Raw genomic sequence first — 21,779 nt, 5'->3', positions numbered from 1 at the left:
TCATGGGTACATGCATAGCCCCCAACCATCCCGGACTCAGCGGAACTGTCTCACTTTGAGAGCTCAGTCCCATCACGTCAGAGCTTTTGTCAAGCTTCTCTACTCACCTCTCTGACGTCTTCATCGCTCCGTAGCTCCTCCTCGGGGGGCATGGCCGCTTCTCTCTGTTCAGTGCATAGATTAAATTATATACTCACTTCTCCGTCCTATGATCAGACCTCCCCGGTCACATTTCAGTGTTCGCAGGCTGTTGTTCTATCCAGGAGCCACAGTCACAATAATGTAGATAGGAGAATTTAGTAATCATGACCTCTGTTACAGGCAATGAACCCAGAAGCAGCTTATACAAGTCAATAGAAATATATTGTGTATATAACTTGGTCCCCATGTATTAAGGTGAAGAGAAATATTTTTCTTCGTTCCTATAAAAGTAGAACAATAATAAGCAAAAATATTTACATTTTTTTTCTATGAGTCTGGGGAGACTCATATTAAAAAAAAGTAAATATTTTTACTTATTATTGGGGAGGTCTCAAAACCTCAATCTTAACCTTACAGGCAGGAGCCTAAGCTACTGAGTCACAAGTTCTAGTGATGTCACGGCGAGAATTCTGTGTACTTGATCTGTATTGCAGGCTCTGACTCCAAAGGTAGATTATACTGATAGAAATATACTGCTATGTACAATGCATGTACACTGCTGAAAAAAAATAAAGGGAACACTAAAATCCCACATCCTAGATATCACTGAATAAAATATTCCAGTTGTAAATCTTTATTCATTACATAGTGGAATGTGTTGAGAACAATAAAACCTAAAAATTATCAACGTAATTCACAACTAATATCTCACAGAGGTCTGGAGTTGGAATGATGCTCAAAATCAAAGTGTAAAATGAAGCTACAGGCTGATCCAACTTCAGTGGAAATGCCTCAAGACAAGGAAATGATGCTCAGTAGTGTGTGTGGCCTCCACGTGCCTGTATGACCTCCCTACAATGCCTGGGCATGCTCCTGATGAGGCGGCGGATGGTCTCCTGAGGGATGTCCTCCCAGACCTGGACTAAAGCATCCACCAACTCATGGACAGTCTGTGGTGCAACATGACGTTGGTGGATGGTGCGAGACATGTTGTCCCAGATGTGTTCAATCGGTTTCAGGTCTGGGGAATGGGCAGGCCAGTCCATTTCTTCAATGCCTTCATCTTGCAGGAACTGCTGACACACTCCAGCCACATGAGGTCTGGCATTGTCCTGCATTAGGAGGAACCCAGGTCGAACTGCACCAGCATATGGTCTCACAAGGGGTCTGAGGATCTCATCTCGGTACCTAAAGGCAGTCAGGCTACCTCTGGTGAGCACATGAAGGGCTGTGCGGCCCTCCAAAGAAATGCCACCCCACACCATTACTGACCCACTGCCAAACCGGTCATGCTGAAGGATGTTGCAGGCAGCAGATCCCTCTCCATGGCGTCTCCAGACTCTGTCACATCTGTCACATGTGCTCAGTGTGAACCTGCTTTCATCTGTGAAGAGCACAAGGAGCCAGTGGCAAATTTGCCAATCCTGGTGTTCTGTGCCAAATTCCAATCGTCCAGCACGGTGTTGGGCTGTGAGTACAACTGCCATCTGTGGACGTCGGGCACTCAGATCATCCTCATGGAGTCGGTTTCTTACCGTTTATGCAGACACATGCACATTTGTGGCCTGCTGGAGGTCATTTTGCAGGGCTCTGGCAGTGCTCCTCCTTGCACAAAGGCTGAGGTAGAGGTCTTGCTGCTGGGTTGTGGCCCTCCTATGACCCCCTCCACGTCTCCTGGTGTACTGGCCTGTCTCCTGGTAGCGCCTCCAGCCTCTGGACACTACGCTGACAGACACAGCAAACCTTCTTGCCACAGCTCGCATTGATGTGCCATCCTGGATGAGCTGCACTACCTGAGCCACTTGGGTGGGTTGTAGAGTCCGTCTCATGCTACCACGAGTGTGAAAGCACAACCAACATTTAAAAGTGACCAAAACATCAGCCAGAAAGCATTGGTACTGCGATGTGGTCCGTGGTCCCCACCTGCAGAACCACTCCTTTACTGAGGGTGTCTTGATAATTGCCAATAATTTCCATCTGTTGTCTATTCCATTTGCACAACAGCATGTGAAATTCATTGTCAATCAGTGTTGATTCTTAAGTGGACAGTTTGATATCAAGGAAGTTAGATTTATTTGGAGTTACATTCTGTTGTTTAAGTGTTCCCTTTATTTTTTTGAGAAGTATTTGTATTCTATATGGAGAATAAGAGATGTTTTCATCCTATAAAATTACTAAAAAATAATAATGACAAACACTTGATAATGGAAAAAATGTCATTTTTAATGCGCTTTTTAATAATAAACATCACAAATCAACAAATAACACAGACATACTTGGCGTCCCTGTAATCGTAATGCCCCATGCAACACAGTGATCACATTATTTACTGGGATCGGTAAATAACGTTAAAAAATGGGGTGATTGATATTTTTCTCTATTCAACCCATAAAAATGCAATAAAACTGTAATGCTGAGGCCGTGTCCACATGTAGCGTAAATGCTGTGTTCTTTCTGATACTTTTTCCTGCGGGTGTCCTTACCACACAACACAATAACAATCTTCTCTGGTTATGGCGTGTTTGCTGTGTTTCTTTTAGACTTTTTCAAGCTTATTTGATGCGATTTTGTCGCAGATATGAAGTAATAATAATTAATAATAATTTTTATTTATATAGTGCCAACATATTCCGCAGCACTTTATATTATAGTAGAGTTTTTAACTTTTTTTTAATAGTACAGAAAAGCTTTGATTCTGTGCTAAGGCCATGTGCACACGTTGCGGTTTTTGCTGCGGATCCGCAGCGTTGTTGACGCTGCAGATCCGCAGCAGTTTTCCATGCGGTGTACAGTACAATGTTAACCTATGGAAAGCAAAAACCGCTGTGCACATGCTGCGGAAAAAAACGGGCGGAAACGCTGCGTTTTTTTTTCCATGGCATGTCAATTCTTTGTGCGGAATCCGCAGCGGTTTGACACCTGCTCCATATTAAAAAACCGCAGGTGTAAAACCGCAGCAGAATCCGCACAAAAACCGTGGTAAATCTGCAATAAATCCGCAGGGAAAACGCAGTGTTTTTGCCCTGCGGATTTATCAAAATCAGTGCGGAAAAATCCACACACCAGTCCGCAACGTGTGCACATACCCTTAGAAATGCAACTGCATTTTTTTTCCTTCATGAGTTTTTTTTTTTTTTCAGAAGAAGCCTATGGAGACAAAATGCACCGGCAGTGAGCCCACCTCAAAGCTGCGACATGTCAGCTGTTTTGAACTAGTTAATAGGTGCGGGCGGATCGTGATTCCGCCCGTGCCTTTTAACTAGTTAAATGCCGCTGTCAAACTCTGACAGCGGCATTTAACAAGCGCTTCCGACCATCAGACCAGAAATGCGCGCACTGGTGACCCCCGTCACGTGATCGGGGGTCATCGGAGCGTTGGTATAACAACCAGAGGTCTCCTGAAGACCTCTATGGTTGTTGATGCCAGATTGCTGGGAGCGCCACCCTGTGGTCGGTGCTCAAAGCAATGCTGTAATTCAGCTACATAGGGGCGATCTGAGCATCGCCTCTATGTAACAGAGCCGATCAGGCTATGCCAGCTTCTAGCCTCTCACGGAGGCTATTGAAGCATGGCAAAAGTAAAAAAAAATGTTTTTAAATATATGAAAAAAATTAAAAATATATAAAAGTTCAAATCACCCCCCTTTCGCTACATTCAAAATAAAAAAAAATTAAAAAAAATAAAAAAAAAAAAAAAAAATCGAACCTACACATATTTGGTATCACCCGATCTATCAACAAAAAAAAACCATTAACCTGATCGCTAAACGACATAGCGAGAAAAAAATTCTAAACGCCAGAATTATTTTTTTTGGTCGAAGCGACATAGCATTAAAATGCAATAACAAGCGATCTAAAGAACATATCTGCACTGAAATGGTATCATTAAAATCGTCAGCTCAGCATGCAAAAAATAAGACCTCCCCCGATCCCAGATCACGAAAAATGGAGACGCTACGGGTATGGGAAAATGGCGCAATTTTTTTTTTTTTAGCAAAGTTTGGAATTTTTTTCACCACTTAGATAAAAAAAGAACCTAGACATGTTAGGTGTCTATGTACTCGTACTGACCTGGAGAATCATAATATCAGGTCAGTTTTAGCATTTAGTGAACCTAGCAAAAAAGCCAAACAAAAAAACACTGTGGGATTGCACTTTTTTTTTGCAATTTCACCGCACTTGGAATTTTGTTCCCGTTTTCTAGTACACGACATGGTAAAACCAATGATGTCGTTCAAAAGTACAACTCGTCCCGCAAAAAATAAGCCCTCACATGGCCATATTGACGGAAAAATAAAAAACTTACGGGCTCTGGGAAGGCGGGGAGTGAAAAATGAAAAACGAAAAAAGCTGTGGGGGTTAAGGGGTTAAATAAAGTGATAAATGTGACCAATCAGAATTGGCCTTGTAACAGTGCACTTAGAGGGTGTGATGAGGTCAGAGCTAAGTGATACAGAAATGACAATATACGTCCAGAAGTATTAATAAATGCTAATATCTGTGTAGGAGGCATTACCTTGCAGGACCTGCCGCTGGCTCATGGCTGGACGATGCACACTTCACCGCTGTGTCAGGAGCTGTTGTCTGTCTCCAGGATGCCTCTTTAGTTTGCGCCTAACAACGTATCCGTCTCCATGGTGACACCAGCGGAAGAGGACGCTTCCAAACGTTCTGCATTTCTAGGGGGAGGTAATGTAACCGACACGTGTAGTCCAGGTCCTTCTGACGTCACCTCCTCCCCCTACATTCTACATCGAGTGGGCCGTTCCAAAAGCTTCTCGCCGGGAAGGAGGGGTTGCGTGTCTGTTGCTATAACAACAGCAGGGCACGTTGGACGTTGGACAGTGTGAGGTCACTAAGTCAGTGTCGTCACGTGTTTAAAAAAAAAAAAAAAAAAAGCCGCGTTTTCCCCGAGGGCGGGAAGACAGCTGTGTGACGCAGCAGAGTGAGTGAGAGAAACATGTCTGGAGATACGTTAATAAAGTCGTGTAGTTTACAAAACACAGTACATCTTGGGAAATAAAATGGTGCAACTTTTCTAGCAAAAAGATTTCACCTGGTCATAAGAAAAGGAAACTTGCGTCAAAAAGTCACAAGAAAGAGCTCACACTTCTCTCACATCCTCCATTTTGTGAAGTTTTATGACTATTTTAGTTAATATTCTTGTCAGAAATTTATTTTCTTTTATATAATTATACCAATCTAATTTTACACATATAAGGCTATGTGCACACGTTCAGGATTTTTTGCGTTTTTTTTGCGTTTTTTCGCAATAAAAAAAAATTTAAAACGCATACATATGCATCCTATCATTAAGAATGCATTCCGCAATTTTTGTGCACATGATGCGTTTTTTTTCCGCGAAAAAAACGCATCGCGGTAAAAAAAAAAAGCAGCATGTTCGTTAATTTTGCGGATTTTTCACGTTTTTATGCATTGGGAAAGCTCTGGAAAAAAACGCACAAAAAACGCAAAAAAAAAAAACGCATGCGGATTTCTGGCAGAAATGTCAGTTTTTTGTCAGGAAATTTCTGCAAGAAATCCTGAACGTGTGCACATACCCTAAAAAGAAATCGACCGATTATCATCCGTGAAAAAAAAAAAACGGTTACCTGATCAGCCCTATTGAGTTATATTGGTCCGGCTCAGATCGGAAATACGGTCGTGTTAATTGGCCAAAAAAGTCATAAGAAATAAATCACCCCTCACAAATTTCCTGTGACATAATATTATCTTGAAAAGCTATGAGGCGTAATTGTTTCCCGTCATCCATTTTGTGACATCTTAATACTTTTTAAGGCAATAGTCCTGTCAGGGACAAAATGTATGTGACGTGTTATTACCTCAGAAAGTCATAGGAAATAAAACACCTCATACGTCATCTTTGTGTGACTTTTTTTTAATTACTTTTGAGGTAATATTCTTGTCTGTGGCGTGCAAAATATTTCTTCAAAAAATATATAACACTTCACACATCATCTAGTACCTCATCCATTGACTCTGGAGGGATAATATTCCTGACAGAATTTGAGAAGTAATATTACCTCAAAATGTCAAAAGTAAGAACCCGCACCTCACGGTTCATCCATTTTTTGTGCCTCAAGACGTCATGAGACAATCTGTGACGTTTTGTGACTTTTTGAGGTAAAATTATCCAAAATTATTTGTCTTTTGCGTAACAGCACCTTAAAAATTCATATGAAAGAAATCACACACCTCACATGTCGTCGATTTTGTGACATAGTTTGACTTTTCAAGGTAATATTCAGGCAAAGATTAAATGACGTAATAATACCTTAAAAAGTCATAAGAAATAAATCACACCTTGCATATTGTCTGTGATATAATATTATCTCAAAAACTCCATTTTGTGACATTCTAAGACTTTTTGAGTAATATTCCTGTCACAAACATTGTGATGTAATATTACCGCCAAAAGTCATAGGACGCAAAAACCCACAGCACATCGTCTTCCATTGTGTGACTTCCTGTGACTTTTTTAGGTGATATTCTTGTCAGAAATTATCAGTAATATTACCTCAAAAATTCATGATTAAATCACAAATGTCATTTATTACCTCACATTAGACATTTTTGTGGTGTCTTTTGACTTTTGAGGTAAAATTCTTGTCAGAAATTGTCTGTGATGTAATATCACCTCAACATCTCTGAAGAAAGAACTCACAATTCATCCATTTTGTGTACCTCAAAACGTCATAAGAATGATGTCATGCTTACCTCACATCATCCATTTTGTGACATTTTACAGCTTTTTAAGTAATTTTCCTGTCAGAAATTAACTATGGCTTACATTTACCTAAAAAAATAACTCACGCTTCATACGTCATCGATTGCGTGACTTCTTTTGACTTTTTGAGGAAACATTCCTGTCAGAAATTGTGGGTGACAACATTACCTCAATACATCTCAAGAAAGAAATCACACCTCATGCTTCATACATCTCGTGACGTCTTATCACTTTTTAGGTTATTTTCCTTTCAGTCATTCATTGTCCATGATGCAATATTACCTCGAAAAGTTATGTGAAAAAACCCGAGAGCGCACATCATCCATGTTGTGACATCTTATGACTTTTGAGGTGATATTCCTTCCAAAAATCCATCATCTGTGATGTAATGTTAACAAGAAAAGCCATAAGAAAAACGTTACACCTCCATTTCTGATGTCTTATGACTTGTTCCTGTCAGTCTGTGACATACCATTACCTCAGAACAATCTAAGAAAGTAACCATGCTTACCTCGCGTCAACCATTTTGTGATATTTTCTGATTTTTTTTTAGTAAATATTACTATCAGAAACTGTGATGTAACATTACATTAAAATAAATAACTCACACCTAACAATCTATTTTGTGCCATTTTTTTTACTTTTCAGGTATAATTCCTGATAGGAATTCATCATCTTTGATGTCATTTTGCCTTCTTTAAAAAGTGGTATGAAAGAAGTAACACCTCACACCATCCATTTTGGGACATCTTACAACTTTTGAGGTAATGTTCCTGTCATAAAATAATAGTAGGTGATGTAGAGGAAAGAAATCACACCTCACCTTGTCATCCATTTTCCAACTTTTCGAGACTTTTGGAGGTAATGTTCCTCACAGAAACTAATTGGAGGAGATGCATGAGATTTTTCCTCACAAAGTTCTGAGGAAAAAATCCCCCTCTCAAGCCATCCATTTTTTGTGACATTTTATGAATATTTGCAGCAATAGTCCTATCAAAAATTCACCGCGTGTGACATAAAATATTCTACAAGAGATAAATGACAGCAAAAAACATAACAAAAAAAAGCTAAAAAAAACCCCTCTGCAATGAATTTCCAAGACTGAAAGAAGAAACCTAATGTCAGAGGGTTGCAGATGGAAAAAAATTCAAGTTATTCCAAGTATTTGGAAAATGTCAGCTAGACTTAATTAGCCATATACCATGATATTGACCTGGATTTACCATAGTCCAAGGCCTAAGTAAACATGGAAAGTATGTTTTCATTTTTTATTTGTTTTACTCATTTATATAGCGCCATTAATTCCACAGCGCTTTACAAACATTATTGGCACTGTCCCCATTCGGACTCACAATCTAGAATCCCTATCAGTCTTTGACGTGTGGGAGAAAACCCACGCAAACACAGGGAGGACATACAAACTCCTTGCAGATGTCCTTGGTGGGATATGAACCCAGGACCCCAGCGCTGCAAGGATGCAGTGCTAACCACTGAGCCACCATGCTGCCTCATGTTCATGACTGTCCTAATGTAAAAAAAAAGAACACAACAGCCATAGCCAAAATTATTTCCCCATAGTAATAATACATCCAAATTTCAAAATTAATACAAACAAGATGTGTAGATTGTTGGTAAATAGATAGGAAAACATACACACATAATCTAATCCTAATCTGACAGTATTTTTTATTTTTCTTTAAAGTGCCTGGTCTGTAACCATACAAGTGCAAATAGCTGGCATTGTTTTAAAGCTTACTCGTCACCCTTTGTCATGAAGAGAAAAAAAACATTTTTGTAGGGTTTCTGAAGCTAGTCATCTAAAATTCACTGCATAAAATGTGTTCAGGTTTGTGTCTTTTTTTCTAATGCTAGATGCCCTGGGTATGACTTTTTTTCCGAGTTTTTCTCCCATAAACTTTCCTTTGGAATTTCTGGAAGGAAAAAAAGCAAAAAATAAATAAATAGATAACATATTAAGCAAAGAAAAACTTTTGAAAGTAACAATGCTTTTTAAAAACACTGAAATTAGAGGTGTAGGGCAGGGTTTTCCAATTCAGCTCCTTGAAATAATGCAGCGAATGAATGGGAACGATCCCATAGAAGACTGTGGGATCCAGTCACCCACATCAGTTTCCTTTTGGCATTTTTGTGGCACACTAAGTGGAAAGAATACCGGATGGCCATGTACATAGGAACAAGGCCTTAGTCATTAGTGATAATTGTTGCTATTGTGGCACTTATTTAAACTGTCAGATTTAGGCCTAGTTCAGACCTCCATGTTTTTTTTGTATGTAAAAACAGGGAGTGTTATTTATCAATGTTTTTCAACTGACTTTCATCACTTTTTAGTCAGTGTGTAAGCTATTAGCATCAGTGTTTCATAAGTGATTTTCAATTATGAAAAATAACTAAATCGCGCATCTTCTCCTATACAGCACAGATAATCACAGACAGTACACGGATGGTACACTGATGTCATACGTGTGCTATCCAGGATCTTCTTGGACTTACAAATGTGTATGGATAATTTTGATCCATGACAATAATCAAAAACAGATCTGTCGTTGTGATTTTTCTTGCGGACATGCGGTGTGCAAAAAAAAAAGTCCACGAATATGTGAAAAACCCATAGCCTATAATGTGTAAGTGTAACAATGGATATAACACATACATGATAATCGGACGTCTGAGTGAGGTCTTATCTTACTGTTTTATGCTTTATGTGGGGTTTTTTACACGTTTATTGTGAAACGAAGCATATAGGAAACAATCTTTTCAGTTATCCCATGGTCGGAGAAAAAAAAAGTTTAGTTTATATCAATTCACTCAAAAATGTATTAGTTATATATTTTCTTTCAGGATCCAAAATGCATGCTCATGTTTCCCTAGGTGGGTCCTGAAAGTAGACCCAGGTGCAAAAATCTGATTATTATAACATGAATTCAAATGGATGACATGGTATAAATCAGTTAGGACGGGGTCACACTTGCGAGAGCAATGCGAGAAACTCGCGCGAGTCTCTCGCATCAATACCTGGGACTGCCGCCGGCACTTGGGACCGGAGTGTGTGACTGCATGTATTTCTATGCAGCCGCACGCTCCGGTCCCGAGTGCCGGTGGCTGTGCCAGGTATTGATGCGAGAGACCTGCACACAGTGGCGTAACTTGAAACTCATGGGCCCCGATGCGAAAGCTCCAATGGGGACCCAAAATATTTTAAATCTTTAATAGCAATAGTCTTTTTCTATAGGCCAAAGGAACTTTTAGGGCCCCCTAGGCTCCAAGGCCCAGGTGCGACTGCAACCCCTGCACCTGTTGTAGTTACGCCTGTGCTTTCACGAGTTTCTCGCATTGCTCTCGCAAGTGTGACCCCGGCCTTACTCAGTCAATTGCACAAGAGTGAAATATATATTATAAACATTATTGAGCCATTATGCCACAATCACACTAATTTTTTTGTTTGTTTGTTTTTGCTGTGTGACTTTTGTGCTACTGATGTAAACTGAGTATAACATGAATAAAGTTATGTCAATTTGGAGGATTTTTTAAAAATTTGATTCCATTTGTTAGGCCCCTCACAAAAAAAGTTTTTTTTTATGATCACATAAACAGATATTGGATACATAAATGCCTACAGTTTGTGTATCACATAAATACATTACTAATGGAAATGAATAGGTGAACAGTAGTGAGCTCATGGCCTAAGTACAATATATATTAATGAGAGTCAAGAACAAGTATTTTTTGTAAATGAGTACACCGGTAAAACAAATCCATGGAGTGTGTGTGTGTGTGTGTATATATATATATATATATATATATATATATATATATATATATATATATATATATATATATATATATATATATATATATATATATATATATATATATATATATATATATATATATATATATATAATTTTTATATATATATATTTATATATATATTTATTTATACAAGAGGCAGCACAGCCTCCAAAATGTTTCTGATAGGTGCCAGACTGCTAGTTACAGCCTAGAAGCCTAGAAGTCATATAATATAAGTACAAAAATGGCAGGCAACACACTGCATATAGATATCACAAGTGCAAGCAGAATTTAATTAGCCCACGTGTGCAAAATAGTAATGATTTTATTTTGATAGAGCAAACAAATTCCGTAGTACTTTACAATTAAGCGGGGGCATATACAGAGAATAAAGACATTACCAATAGTTCAACAGTTAAAGGAGGAGTGTGGGCCCTGTTCGCAAGCTTACAATCTCTACCAAAATAGGAGTGACACAATAGGTAACAAGTGCTGGTCATATATGGTCCAGGGCTTGGCAAAGGCTCTGTGGTGCCGAAACATTGCTTTTGTACCTATGGGTTGATTAAAAGTTTGTTTGCACCTTTTGATATCTGTAAGCAGTGTGCTACCTTCCTTTTTGCATATATATGTATATATGCAAAATTCAGGCAGCACACATATTTTTTTACTTAGACTGTGGAAAAGTTTGCTGTAGAAAATGAATTAAGAACACAAGTATGTAGGGCTTAGGACATATAAAGACAATGTGTAATATTTAAGGCCTCAAACTAAGTCAGACCCTCTTGAAGCAATGTTTTTTTTTAATGTGTTAAGTATTATGGAGTATTAATAGATTTTGGAAACTGGCTTCAAATTATCCTACATGATATATAAGTAAGAGTAAAAAAAAGTGAAATATATACATTTCAAGAAAAGTACATATACATATAGCAGCAGTACACTTCAATAATTTACTGTACTTTAGTATCACACTGATGATTGAATCTAATAGTATTTGACACAAAATAGTAGAAAATAGGTTAAAATTATTAATATTATTAATACAGGGTTACTGCACATATCTTAAAATTTGAGTATTAATTATTAATTTCTAATATATGTAGGCTATAATGAGAAATTTTAAAATTATGCTTTAAAATACTGTTTGTGGATAAAAGACTTTTATGGTAAGGTACATGTGACTCAGATAATGTCTCATGCACTGTATTCTGATACTGAGGGGTCAGAGGGGACATTTACTAAAAGATATTCTGCAGGAAAATTAGGCAGGGATATTTCAAAATAGTTTTACACCAGTTGGGGATTTAATGTATCCACCAAAGTCTAAACTAGTTAAACATCTATATTCTTACTTGGCTTCTTATTTTTCTTGTTTCTAGATGTTTCTACTGCTGAACTGTAAGCTATATCACAATAATAATTATGAAAGGAATGCTTAAAAGATATTGATTAAAATATATCCATATAACTGGCATATACAGGTTTTATTCAATTACTCATTCTCAATATAATCCTGTATTAAACCTGGCAGCAAAATGAGAGGAACATTAATGTCTATTACGTTTAGTGAGAACCAATAACTTATACCAGTTACAGAGTTGACAAAAAGAATAGTATCTGTGGAAAAATATATATCTTGGATCCGATTTTATATCCATAAAAAATGCAAGGGAAAGCAAAACCAGTCGTCATTACTTCATCCATTTTCTGTTTTATTGAATGTGTGACACAAAAACAACTTCAAATTCATATATGACTATTTCAATAAAATCCAGGGAGAACAGCAGAGGATATATTTCAACTAGGTTTTACATGGGAAAGTTGCAAGAAAGCTATAAATCATGCTGCATATGTGTGTTCAGAATAATTTACATGAATCAGGATTTTTGTAGAAAAAAGGCCCCCACAAATGTTTGACTTTCCCATGCAGCAAGTGTGTCAGGGGTTGGTATCAGTGCCAAAATATTAAAGCCTGTAGGCCTACCTATTTGTCTGACAATTAATTATATTAAAAAACTGTCTGGGAGCAACATTTAAGGCCCTTTTTGTTGAATTGTAAACAGACCCATGATAACAGATGTCTAGTAAATCTGTAAATATCTGTATAATATGCATATATTGTGCATTTGTGTTTTTAATTACTCCCTGCTCAAATGTGGCACAGCTATACTTAGAAAGCCTTTGTGTCATGTTTGGTGTAAATTTACATTTGAATATTTTCTGTAGTAGTAACCACTGTTGCTTAGTCATCTATGCTACTGATATATGTATATTGAGCATTTAATTGTCAGTGTTGTACCTACAACGTAAAAGACAGATTCCAATGACGTACAGTATTTTAGTATTAATAATAACAATAAAAAAATAAAATAAAATACAAATTTAGATTATTTCAGATAATTTTTGAATCACTGCATCCCCCCAAGAAAAGGTCAAGGGCAAAAACAAAAAGGTAATTGCTGTTGCCATTTACTAAGCAAAAAAAATAGGTGGGCCTGCATAGTAGGTTACAGAACAGGATTACACCTTATTAATTAGCTGAAGAGCAGAGTGTGCTCCATGGTGAGAGCCTACAAATAGTCAAATGTAGAAACTGACAAATTGAGCCCCAGTACTGCTACATCTTGTCTCATTTAATGTTGTGGATATAATTCTGGCCTTCTGTAGTACTTTGGAGACCTAAATATAAATTGCTTGTTCTTACCTTTTGTTGATGTTGTTTAACCATATTGTGTTATCGCTGACTATATGTACATATGTCAGTGTACACAAGTTTTAGGCCTGGCTGTGGTGATAGTCTAGAGAAATAAAAAGCCTTGGCTTGGTTGCATAAGTTGTTCTTAGCATAAGTTATTATTATTATTATTATTATTATTATTATTATTATTATTATTATATTCTAATGTCTGGTAGTTTATGTGCACAACCAGAGTGTGAGAATAAACTGCTACATTTTGATCTTTATCTAATGCCTTTAATGCAGACCTTTTTTTTGACAATCTAATTATTACATTATATTGCTATGTGAATATGTAGTTGTTATCATTGCTAGGAAGCTGTACCTAGAAAAGCCTGAATGTGGCCATAAAAACTTAGATATACTAACTGAGGTTAATTTATCCAAGCTGTACCTATTATAGTCATGCTGATAATGTCATAGCACTGTTTCTGAGTGTTTGTTGTTTTTATTGTTGTTATAATTTCGGTAGTCGCTATAGATTTTGTCTCAGGCAGTAATTGAGTTAATCGTTTTCTGCAGATCTCTTCACTAGCAAAGTACATATATTAGAAGATAGGTGACAGAAGGAGCCAAACTAAACATATGAGTTAAGGAAAGAGTAAATCAACCTCTCCGTGATATAAAGTATATATTTCACTAGTAACCCGACTGCAAACAATCCCGTGTGCTGGTGCGACACAAGCTTCCTTGGGATAAGACAGACAGGCAGAGGGAGGGAGCACAGGGTGGAAAGTAAAGAATGGCTCATTACTGAAATCCATCTACTGCGACACAGCACTGACACAGGCACGGGGGGCAATAAGGAGTTCTGGAGGGCCAACAATCATGGAAAGGCAGGGGGGATGAGGGTATGTAAGACAGGCGACCGAGAGGCCTTGACAATCACATGCTTGCTGGATAACACTTTAGGTGGGGGTGAAATCCGATTTAACCCTTTATCATCCAAAGCACCAACATATTAAAAGCAAACAAATATGAAGAAAGTGTTAAATAGGGGAATTTCATATCGTTCCAAGCATGACAGATATCGGATACTGGAATGTATGAAAGGAAATTTAATTGTCTAAAATCTGATTATAATCTTAATACAAATGGGAAGTACTGTAGCAGGTTTCTGGGTACTGGGATAACTATATGAGTAAAAGAAGATCACAGGATATGCCATCAACCACTAAACATAATTATTTTAGTTGCAAAGGAACAGTAATGTTATTAGAAAATGGTCTTCAGGAAAGGAGTTTTAATTAATTAAATAAATAAGGAAATAAATATAGAGCTATCGTTATATAAATCGACATAAAGATATGCACAAACTTTACATTGATCTGTCTGAAGATAAGTGCTCCATGTATACAGCTGACTTACGTGAAAGTACTTATCTGCTGGAAGAAGGTTTTTTATTGTGTTTCTTGTCTCTGCCTTTGCACACTATATTCCGTACAGTGTGCAAAACAGGTGGGAAGAGGACGAGAACTTTTGATTGTCTCTTGCGTCTCATCTGTACCATTAAGAGGACCGACAAAGTGGGTGAGCATTATGTTCGACACCTCTGGATGAGCAGCAGGAAACATTGGAGGACTCAGTGTCCCCCTTGTCTGAGAGTCCTGACCAGTCTAGAGAAACAACACCAAGTTCACAGTCAACATCTTTTGCCTTTTCTAATTAAATTCTGCGCTGCCAGAGGCGCTGATAGAAAAGGATCTATGTTTAATATACACCCTCTACATCTCTTGGAGAAATCACATGATATGATAGGTAAAAACTAATAATATCCAGGCTATGAAGCAGGGTAGGTACAATGATAGATAGATAGATAGATAGATAGATAGATAGATAGATAGATAGATAGATAGATAGATAGATAGATAGATAGATAGACAGATTATATATTTTGTAAGATAGGCGGTGTTCACAAGCAGCGACCATGCTACAGCTTTCCCTACACATTCACGCAATCTTGCAGTAAAACAGGTATTTCACCAGCAAGATTCAGAAAAGTGGTAAGACCGCAGTATGACCTCTGTGTGTGAACAGTGAACATAGCCATAAAGAGAAATACAGTAACTAGATGTGAAGCATCTAGATTATAGACGTCTGGTGAAGGTAAAGCTTGAGGCTTCACGCTGCTTTGCCTAACGTCCCGCAAATGAAACAGTATAAGGCTTTTAGATCCAATAGATTTAGCGGGTGGTAGAGTATTGCCGCTTGTTAATTTGATGGAACTGCCTATGGAGAGGGGTTAGATAACAGCAACTTGCAGGATTTTTCACCTCTAGCAATCATTACATTTGCAGGATGGTATATATAACGAGAGACAGAGAGAGAGAAGGAGAGAAAAAATAACAAAATAGAAAAATGGGAGCATCACCAGGATAATAATTATTCCTGGGTTTTTATCCCATAGTGGGTGTGGCAACCTTTTGGTTCTGATGTAGATAGATAGATAGATAGATAGATAGATAGATAGATAGATAGATAGATAGATAGATAGATAGATAGATGAGAAAGATAGATAGATAGATAGATAGATAGATAGATAGATAGATAGATAGATAGATAGATAGATAGATAGATAGATGAGAAAGGTTCATAGATATATAATAGATAGATGATAGATAGATAGATAGATAGATAGATAGATAGATAGATGAGAAAGGTAGATAGATAGATAGATAGATAGATAGATAGATAGATAGATAGATAGATAGATAGATAGATAGATAGATAGATAGAAAAGGTAGATAGATAGATAGATAGATAGATAGATAGATAGATAGATAGATAGATAGATAGATAGATAGATAGATAAGGTAGATAGATAGATAGATAGATAGATAGATAGATAGATAGATAGATAGATAGATAGATAGATAGATAGAAAAGGTAGATAGATAGATAGATAGATAGATAGATAGATAGATAGATAGATAGATAGATAGATAGATAGATAGAAAAGATAGATAGATAGATAGATAGATAGATAGATAGATAGATAGATAGATAGATAGATAGATAGATGAGAAAGGTTCATAGATAGAAAATAGATAGATAATAGATATATAGATAGATAAGAAAAGTTGATAGATAGATAGATAGACAGATAGATAGATAGTCGATAGATTATTATGCGATACTGTAGGTATAAAGAACTAATGACCTGTTTAGTGCTTACAAACGCAACAATGTTATACTTTTTATGTAGTAGAATTAGTGGGTGCTGTCCCTGGTCTGCATCAAAGAGGAATGTTAAACTTCAAAATTTAGGATTTCATAGTAATGTGGTCAGTTCTTTCACCAATTATAATTTTCAGAGTGAACTCTAATAAGGACGACTATGGTAAAGCTTTGCATAGACTTTTTGTCCCGCTGATTTATTGATGTAATCGCACTCTATGGTGTTTCCTACAAGCTCTGTTCTTTGCTATATAGAAACTGCATGGACATCACGGAGGGGTAGTGGGAAATTATTATTAATTCCAATTTGCAAGCATCCTTTTAATTGATAGCACCTGCGGTCCTATCGTTTTTATCAAAGCATCAGGTCACGATGCTATAATCCAAAATATCCTTATGTAGAGATTACTGGAAAGCGTCGTAGCCTGATATCGAAATCTGCGACATATACATATATTGGTGCGCAGCGGAAAACCTTCAGAATGGTTTGAGATGTTGCGATGCATTTGAAGGCGCCTGCTCAGCGCATGCGCATGCGCTAGCCTTTCCAGTTGCCCTGACTGTACTACTGGAGTGAGAAAATAGGAGCTAATAGAACGCACATCAGCGCTTAACAATAGTTACTATAATTATGTATAGCATCTCGTGTAGGCTGTGTAGGCATTGCACATTGCATTTGTCTTACCAGTGTCACATTTAATATATATCCGATCCAAAATAGGTAATTAGCGCAGCAGTGTAAATCACTCTATTATTACAATACTATGGCTCCTCACCCATAAGTATAACTACCTCAATGCTTTCAATAGTGAACGGGTTTTCAATTCTGCAAAGTACAGCTGAACCCACTTTCATCAGGAGTCCTGGAATCTATATAATAATAATACTATATTTAATAAGTCATAATACCCTAAAACGGAGGGTGCTTGCAGCTTATGGGGCAGTTGTTTGTCACTTTACTGACTCACATTGGTACTATATAAGCTAAAGAGTTGGCGGAATCATTTTACCTATGTTGCTCTTCGCATCGAATCAGCTGAGCAGCACTGGGCACTGGAGCCGCTGCTGGCAACTGCAACGGAAATTATTGGGGGTGGGGCAGCGTTTCGTGCTTAGAAAGTGAATGAAGTAGAATTCGGTGCAAATGGCGTGCAGTGAGCTGGTCGCGTCGTCTCCTCTGTGCCAACGGCAGCACTTGTGAAAATGAAACTCGATCTGTCCATGAGGCCACTGTGAGCCACCATCATTCCCTGTGAGCACGGCCCAGGGTCTGAGCTTCCCTTCAAATTCTGCACCGTTAAGCAGGGGCGAGCGGTGTAAAAGAAGAGTATGGGGGGTGGGGGGATGGGACGCCTCAGTGCGATGTAGACAGGGAAATGACACGTAGTCACTGACCGAAAGGTGCGATCAATCTGTCATGTAATTACATAAGGTGTAGTGGGCAGGCTTATAGAGGTGGACGTGATTGGAGACTACAGGGAGAACTGTCAAGAGACACAAGGGGAGGACCTGGGGGGAAGGGAGGATACTGACTGTTCTGGCTAAGGTGAAAAAAGGATATACTGAGAGTTAAAAGAGTGATGAGACCCATAATCTTCACTCAAAAGTTCCCTATATAAGGTTGCATGCTGAAAGCTTTATACTGCACGTAGTGACAACATTACCAGAGGTGTCTAGACTGAACACCCACCGACCAAGCAACTACATTAGGGGCGGTATCTAGGCTGAACGTCCACCGACCACATTTACACTACTGTATATATATATATATATATATATATATATATATATATATATATATATATATATATATATATTCACGTTCTTTTCTTACTCATGATAAGTGCAGTGGTGTATAACAAACTGTGTTTATAACTCTGAAATCTGCAGGGATTTTTTTTATGTCGCTACAATCATTTTGTTTTTAACCATAATGCCGGCAATTTCTTACAATGCCTATAATACACCAATTCCAACCATAAAACTTTTCATCTAATTTGCGGATATTTTTTCCAAAGACAATGTACACATAAAGATAGATATGTGATGCTTGTTAAAGGTAGGGGAAGGAGGTGAACCATAGAAAGGAAACCCAGACCTGCTCTGTTTCACATCCAAGAAATGGAGAGTTACAGAACCTCTTCTCTAGGTGACAGCTTTTAGCCTTCTAGCCTGTTCAGCCTATGTCTCGTATTGGGTCATTTTGAAAAACACATTTTTTTATTTCTAAGCATCATCAATCCGTGTCTAATCTCAGTTTTTAATATTTAAAACATTTCTTACACAACCTCCATAGATAAAATACAATGTGTTGAGGGGAAAGTCTGGTACTGCTCCTTTGTCTGACATACTTTGTAAAGGAGAACTCAAATAAGAAACGTGTCTGGCAGATTGACTAGTTTCTGTAGAAAAGTTTTTAGTGCAATCATCGGCCTGCCTTAGTCATTGTATTTGAAAAATATCCTCCAAAAACCACCATGATGGTGTGCTAAAGATTGCACCTTGTCGCCACATACAACGGCCATACGGACATATGTCCTGTGTGTATGTATATGTTCCGTGTGTCAGCTCTTTTATATAAACCCCTTCATACTGTGTTTTATAATTCCAAATTATTATTTACACATTGTATGTTGTGTGATGTAAAAAAGATTTTCATCTCTAGATGGATGTACCTAACCATCCCATATCGGACAACACATTAACACTATCACCCTTTGCTGGAATACCTAGTTTATGAGTGATCTTAGACAATTGTGTTTTGCTTTCCCTGCTATCTACTTGTAGAAATTGGTGTCTTTGTTGTTGCACAGGTTAGCACGCTGTCCTGTGATATGCATCTGCTTATACACAGAGATATACAGACAAAACAAGGAAAATACAGAATAATCATGTGTACTTTATTATTGCTGGAGTTGATTGTGACTTTTATTTATAATAGTGATAGAAATGCGATAGATAAAGTGAGTTGCTTGTCTTTAGTAATGACGTCCAGGACTCCTTTAAGTTCTGATGTTTCTTTCCCTGGTTCTGAGAGACCTGTATATATACAAGGAGAATCACACAATGCCTTCACAGGATTAATAACCTAAGCAGTCAGGCTGTATACTAAATGGATAGAGGTGGCAGTCTGAGCTGTCGATTCACCCTGACCTATTCAGTTCTAGCATTACAGGTGTAGGATGTACGAATGTCCCGGAGACAGTCTCATCTCTGACATCTCATCTCTTTGTTGCTTCTGATACTAAAAGCTTTGTGCGTGTGTATTCTGCATTGCTTTCTATGCGCTACGTGTAACCGAGCAGCTTTCTTTCTTGGCGGGACACAGAGCAGAATAGGAAGTCGGAGCAGCACAATTGGCCACAGTACGCAGGCGCAAGATGGCTGCTGCAGCGATACAACCTGCACACAAAACACACACACACTGCTTTGTGCGGCGAAATACCTCCAGCTTCTGTCTCCCTCGTTTGCTGCTTTCCCCTTTTAAATAAATTACAGGTATCCTCTTTTCTGTGTTTATAGTGTTTATAAATGCTACATAACACAATGCAACATCGTTCCCAAACGTCTTAGTAATCACAAAGAACCAGGGTTATTGTTACAAAATGCAGAATGGACATATATGTATGTGATTGTGACTCCCACCAGATCCACATCTTAGATCTGTTATATACTAGAGCGGTCAAACAAGAACCGTGCCGGTTACTATGCCACCTTCCCTCGATCTATGGGTCTTTTGTGGGGGTTGGAACAATGACATTTACCTTTATCGGATTCATGGAGATGGGGATAAGAGCAGAAGGATGGGTCTGTGTATTGCGTCTACTCGTGCGAACATTGAGCTGAAATGTTGATTATCACTCTGTAGATGTGGATGTGGAAAACGTTGGTAAGAATGAAGCATGGAGAATGCTGTGTACAATGTCAGCTCATCATGGTGCTGTGCCACCCTGTGCTCATGATAAAAGAGCAAACAAACAATCTGTAACGAGAGGCGACCCCTCCGAGCACAGCGATGGTTTGTGCATCGTAATAATTGCCGGTGCCAGCAGAAAGCTATTAGCAGACTGCTAGAATTGTAGTATCGTGAGCAGGGAGAGGCGAAGCTCGCAGCAGCCCTCAGCTATGGAGAGGAAATCCGCTTGTAGTACATAGGGTATACCAGCAGCAAGTGCTCGGTGCGACAAGCGGAAACAGGAAGCACTTCTCGTTGTAAACATTTCTAGGGATGTCTGATCGACCGGACCCGATATTCAACCCTCAAGGACAGCAAATGGACAGAGAGCAATATGCTTATGGTACCGGAAGATAATAATGCAAAGCACCCATGGGGGCCATTGTGATACCATCGTTTTCACAATATAAGAAAAAAGTTATTAAAAAAATGTCAATTTTCGCCAACAGTATTGTATCCTGGTATTTGGAACTATGGAATGCAATACATAGCAAATACAATAAAATATTTTTTAATGGATCATGGACATAGGGTAGAACTGGTTGGAAGTGGTTCTGTCTAGGAGATCTCAGTTCACCTGTCAGGCCTGTTCCTCACACTTAGTTCTGCAACCTCCTGCCTAGCAGTGATGGAGAACATCAATCATCCAAAAGTAGTCAATTTACTTAACCTTAAACTGTCATAGTAATAATCCCATCCTTCACTGGATTTTCATTTTCTATTATATCTTATGCCTGTTGTGTGGGGCAGGCACTTCATAGATCCTGGTACCCAAAGATGGTTGTGAATTGGGAAACAATGCAATACTATCGCATGGTCCACAATCTCATGTAACTTATAGTTTTATCTGGAACATTTCACAGTGATAGTAAGTTGACAGTGGATCAAAGCCTTTGTGATGACAGGTTGGAAACCGAGTATTGTATTTATTGTCTCACATGTATAATGTAGAACAAGTTCAGTACTATGGTCTCTAATCCCCACAATTAGACCTCTACATCAAATATGATGGTATATAAGGACTGGTTCTCCGTCATGTCCCGACAGATCTGTTGCACATTTCCAGCGTCCATAACCTGACAGAGAAACATTGCATGGTGCAAAATTAAAAAAAAAATCTTATGATAGGCCACCTTCTAGCACATGATATGAGGATCAGATCACAGCTTGACCTCTTTTAACACTGCAATATGATGGTCAATATATCG

At 38.2% G+C, this 21,779-nt stretch overlaps 1 protein-coding gene across 2 annotated transcripts in view; it reads right to left on the bottom strand.

Moving 5' to 3' along the window:
- The window catches only part of SPAG6 (sperm associated antigen 6), a 220,776-nt gene extending 213,485 nt beyond the window's left edge, over window positions 1-7,291 (bottom strand). The window contains exon 1 of one of the 2 annotated variants that reach the window (XM_077268352.1): window positions 7,172-7,291. In XM_077268352.1, coding sequence (XP_077124467.1) covers window positions 7,172-7,211 — 40 coding nt within the window. In that variant the 5' untranslated portion in view covers window positions 7,212-7,291. Of the gene's footprint in view, window positions 1-4,657; window positions 4,824-7,171 lie in introns of those variants that run through there. The other variant, XM_077268353.1, reaches the window with a different exon arrangement.
- Between the last annotated feature and the right edge of the window lie 14,488 nt (window positions 7,292-21,779).

The sequence above is a fragment of the Ranitomeya variabilis genome, chromosome 6, assembly GCF_051348905.1.
Source record: "Ranitomeya variabilis isolate aRanVar5 chromosome 6, aRanVar5.hap1, whole genome shotgun sequence".
NCBI lineage: Eukaryota > Metazoa > Chordata > Amphibia > Anura > Dendrobatidae > Ranitomeya > Ranitomeya variabilis.
This window is presented reverse-complemented; position numbering and strand designations above follow the sequence as displayed.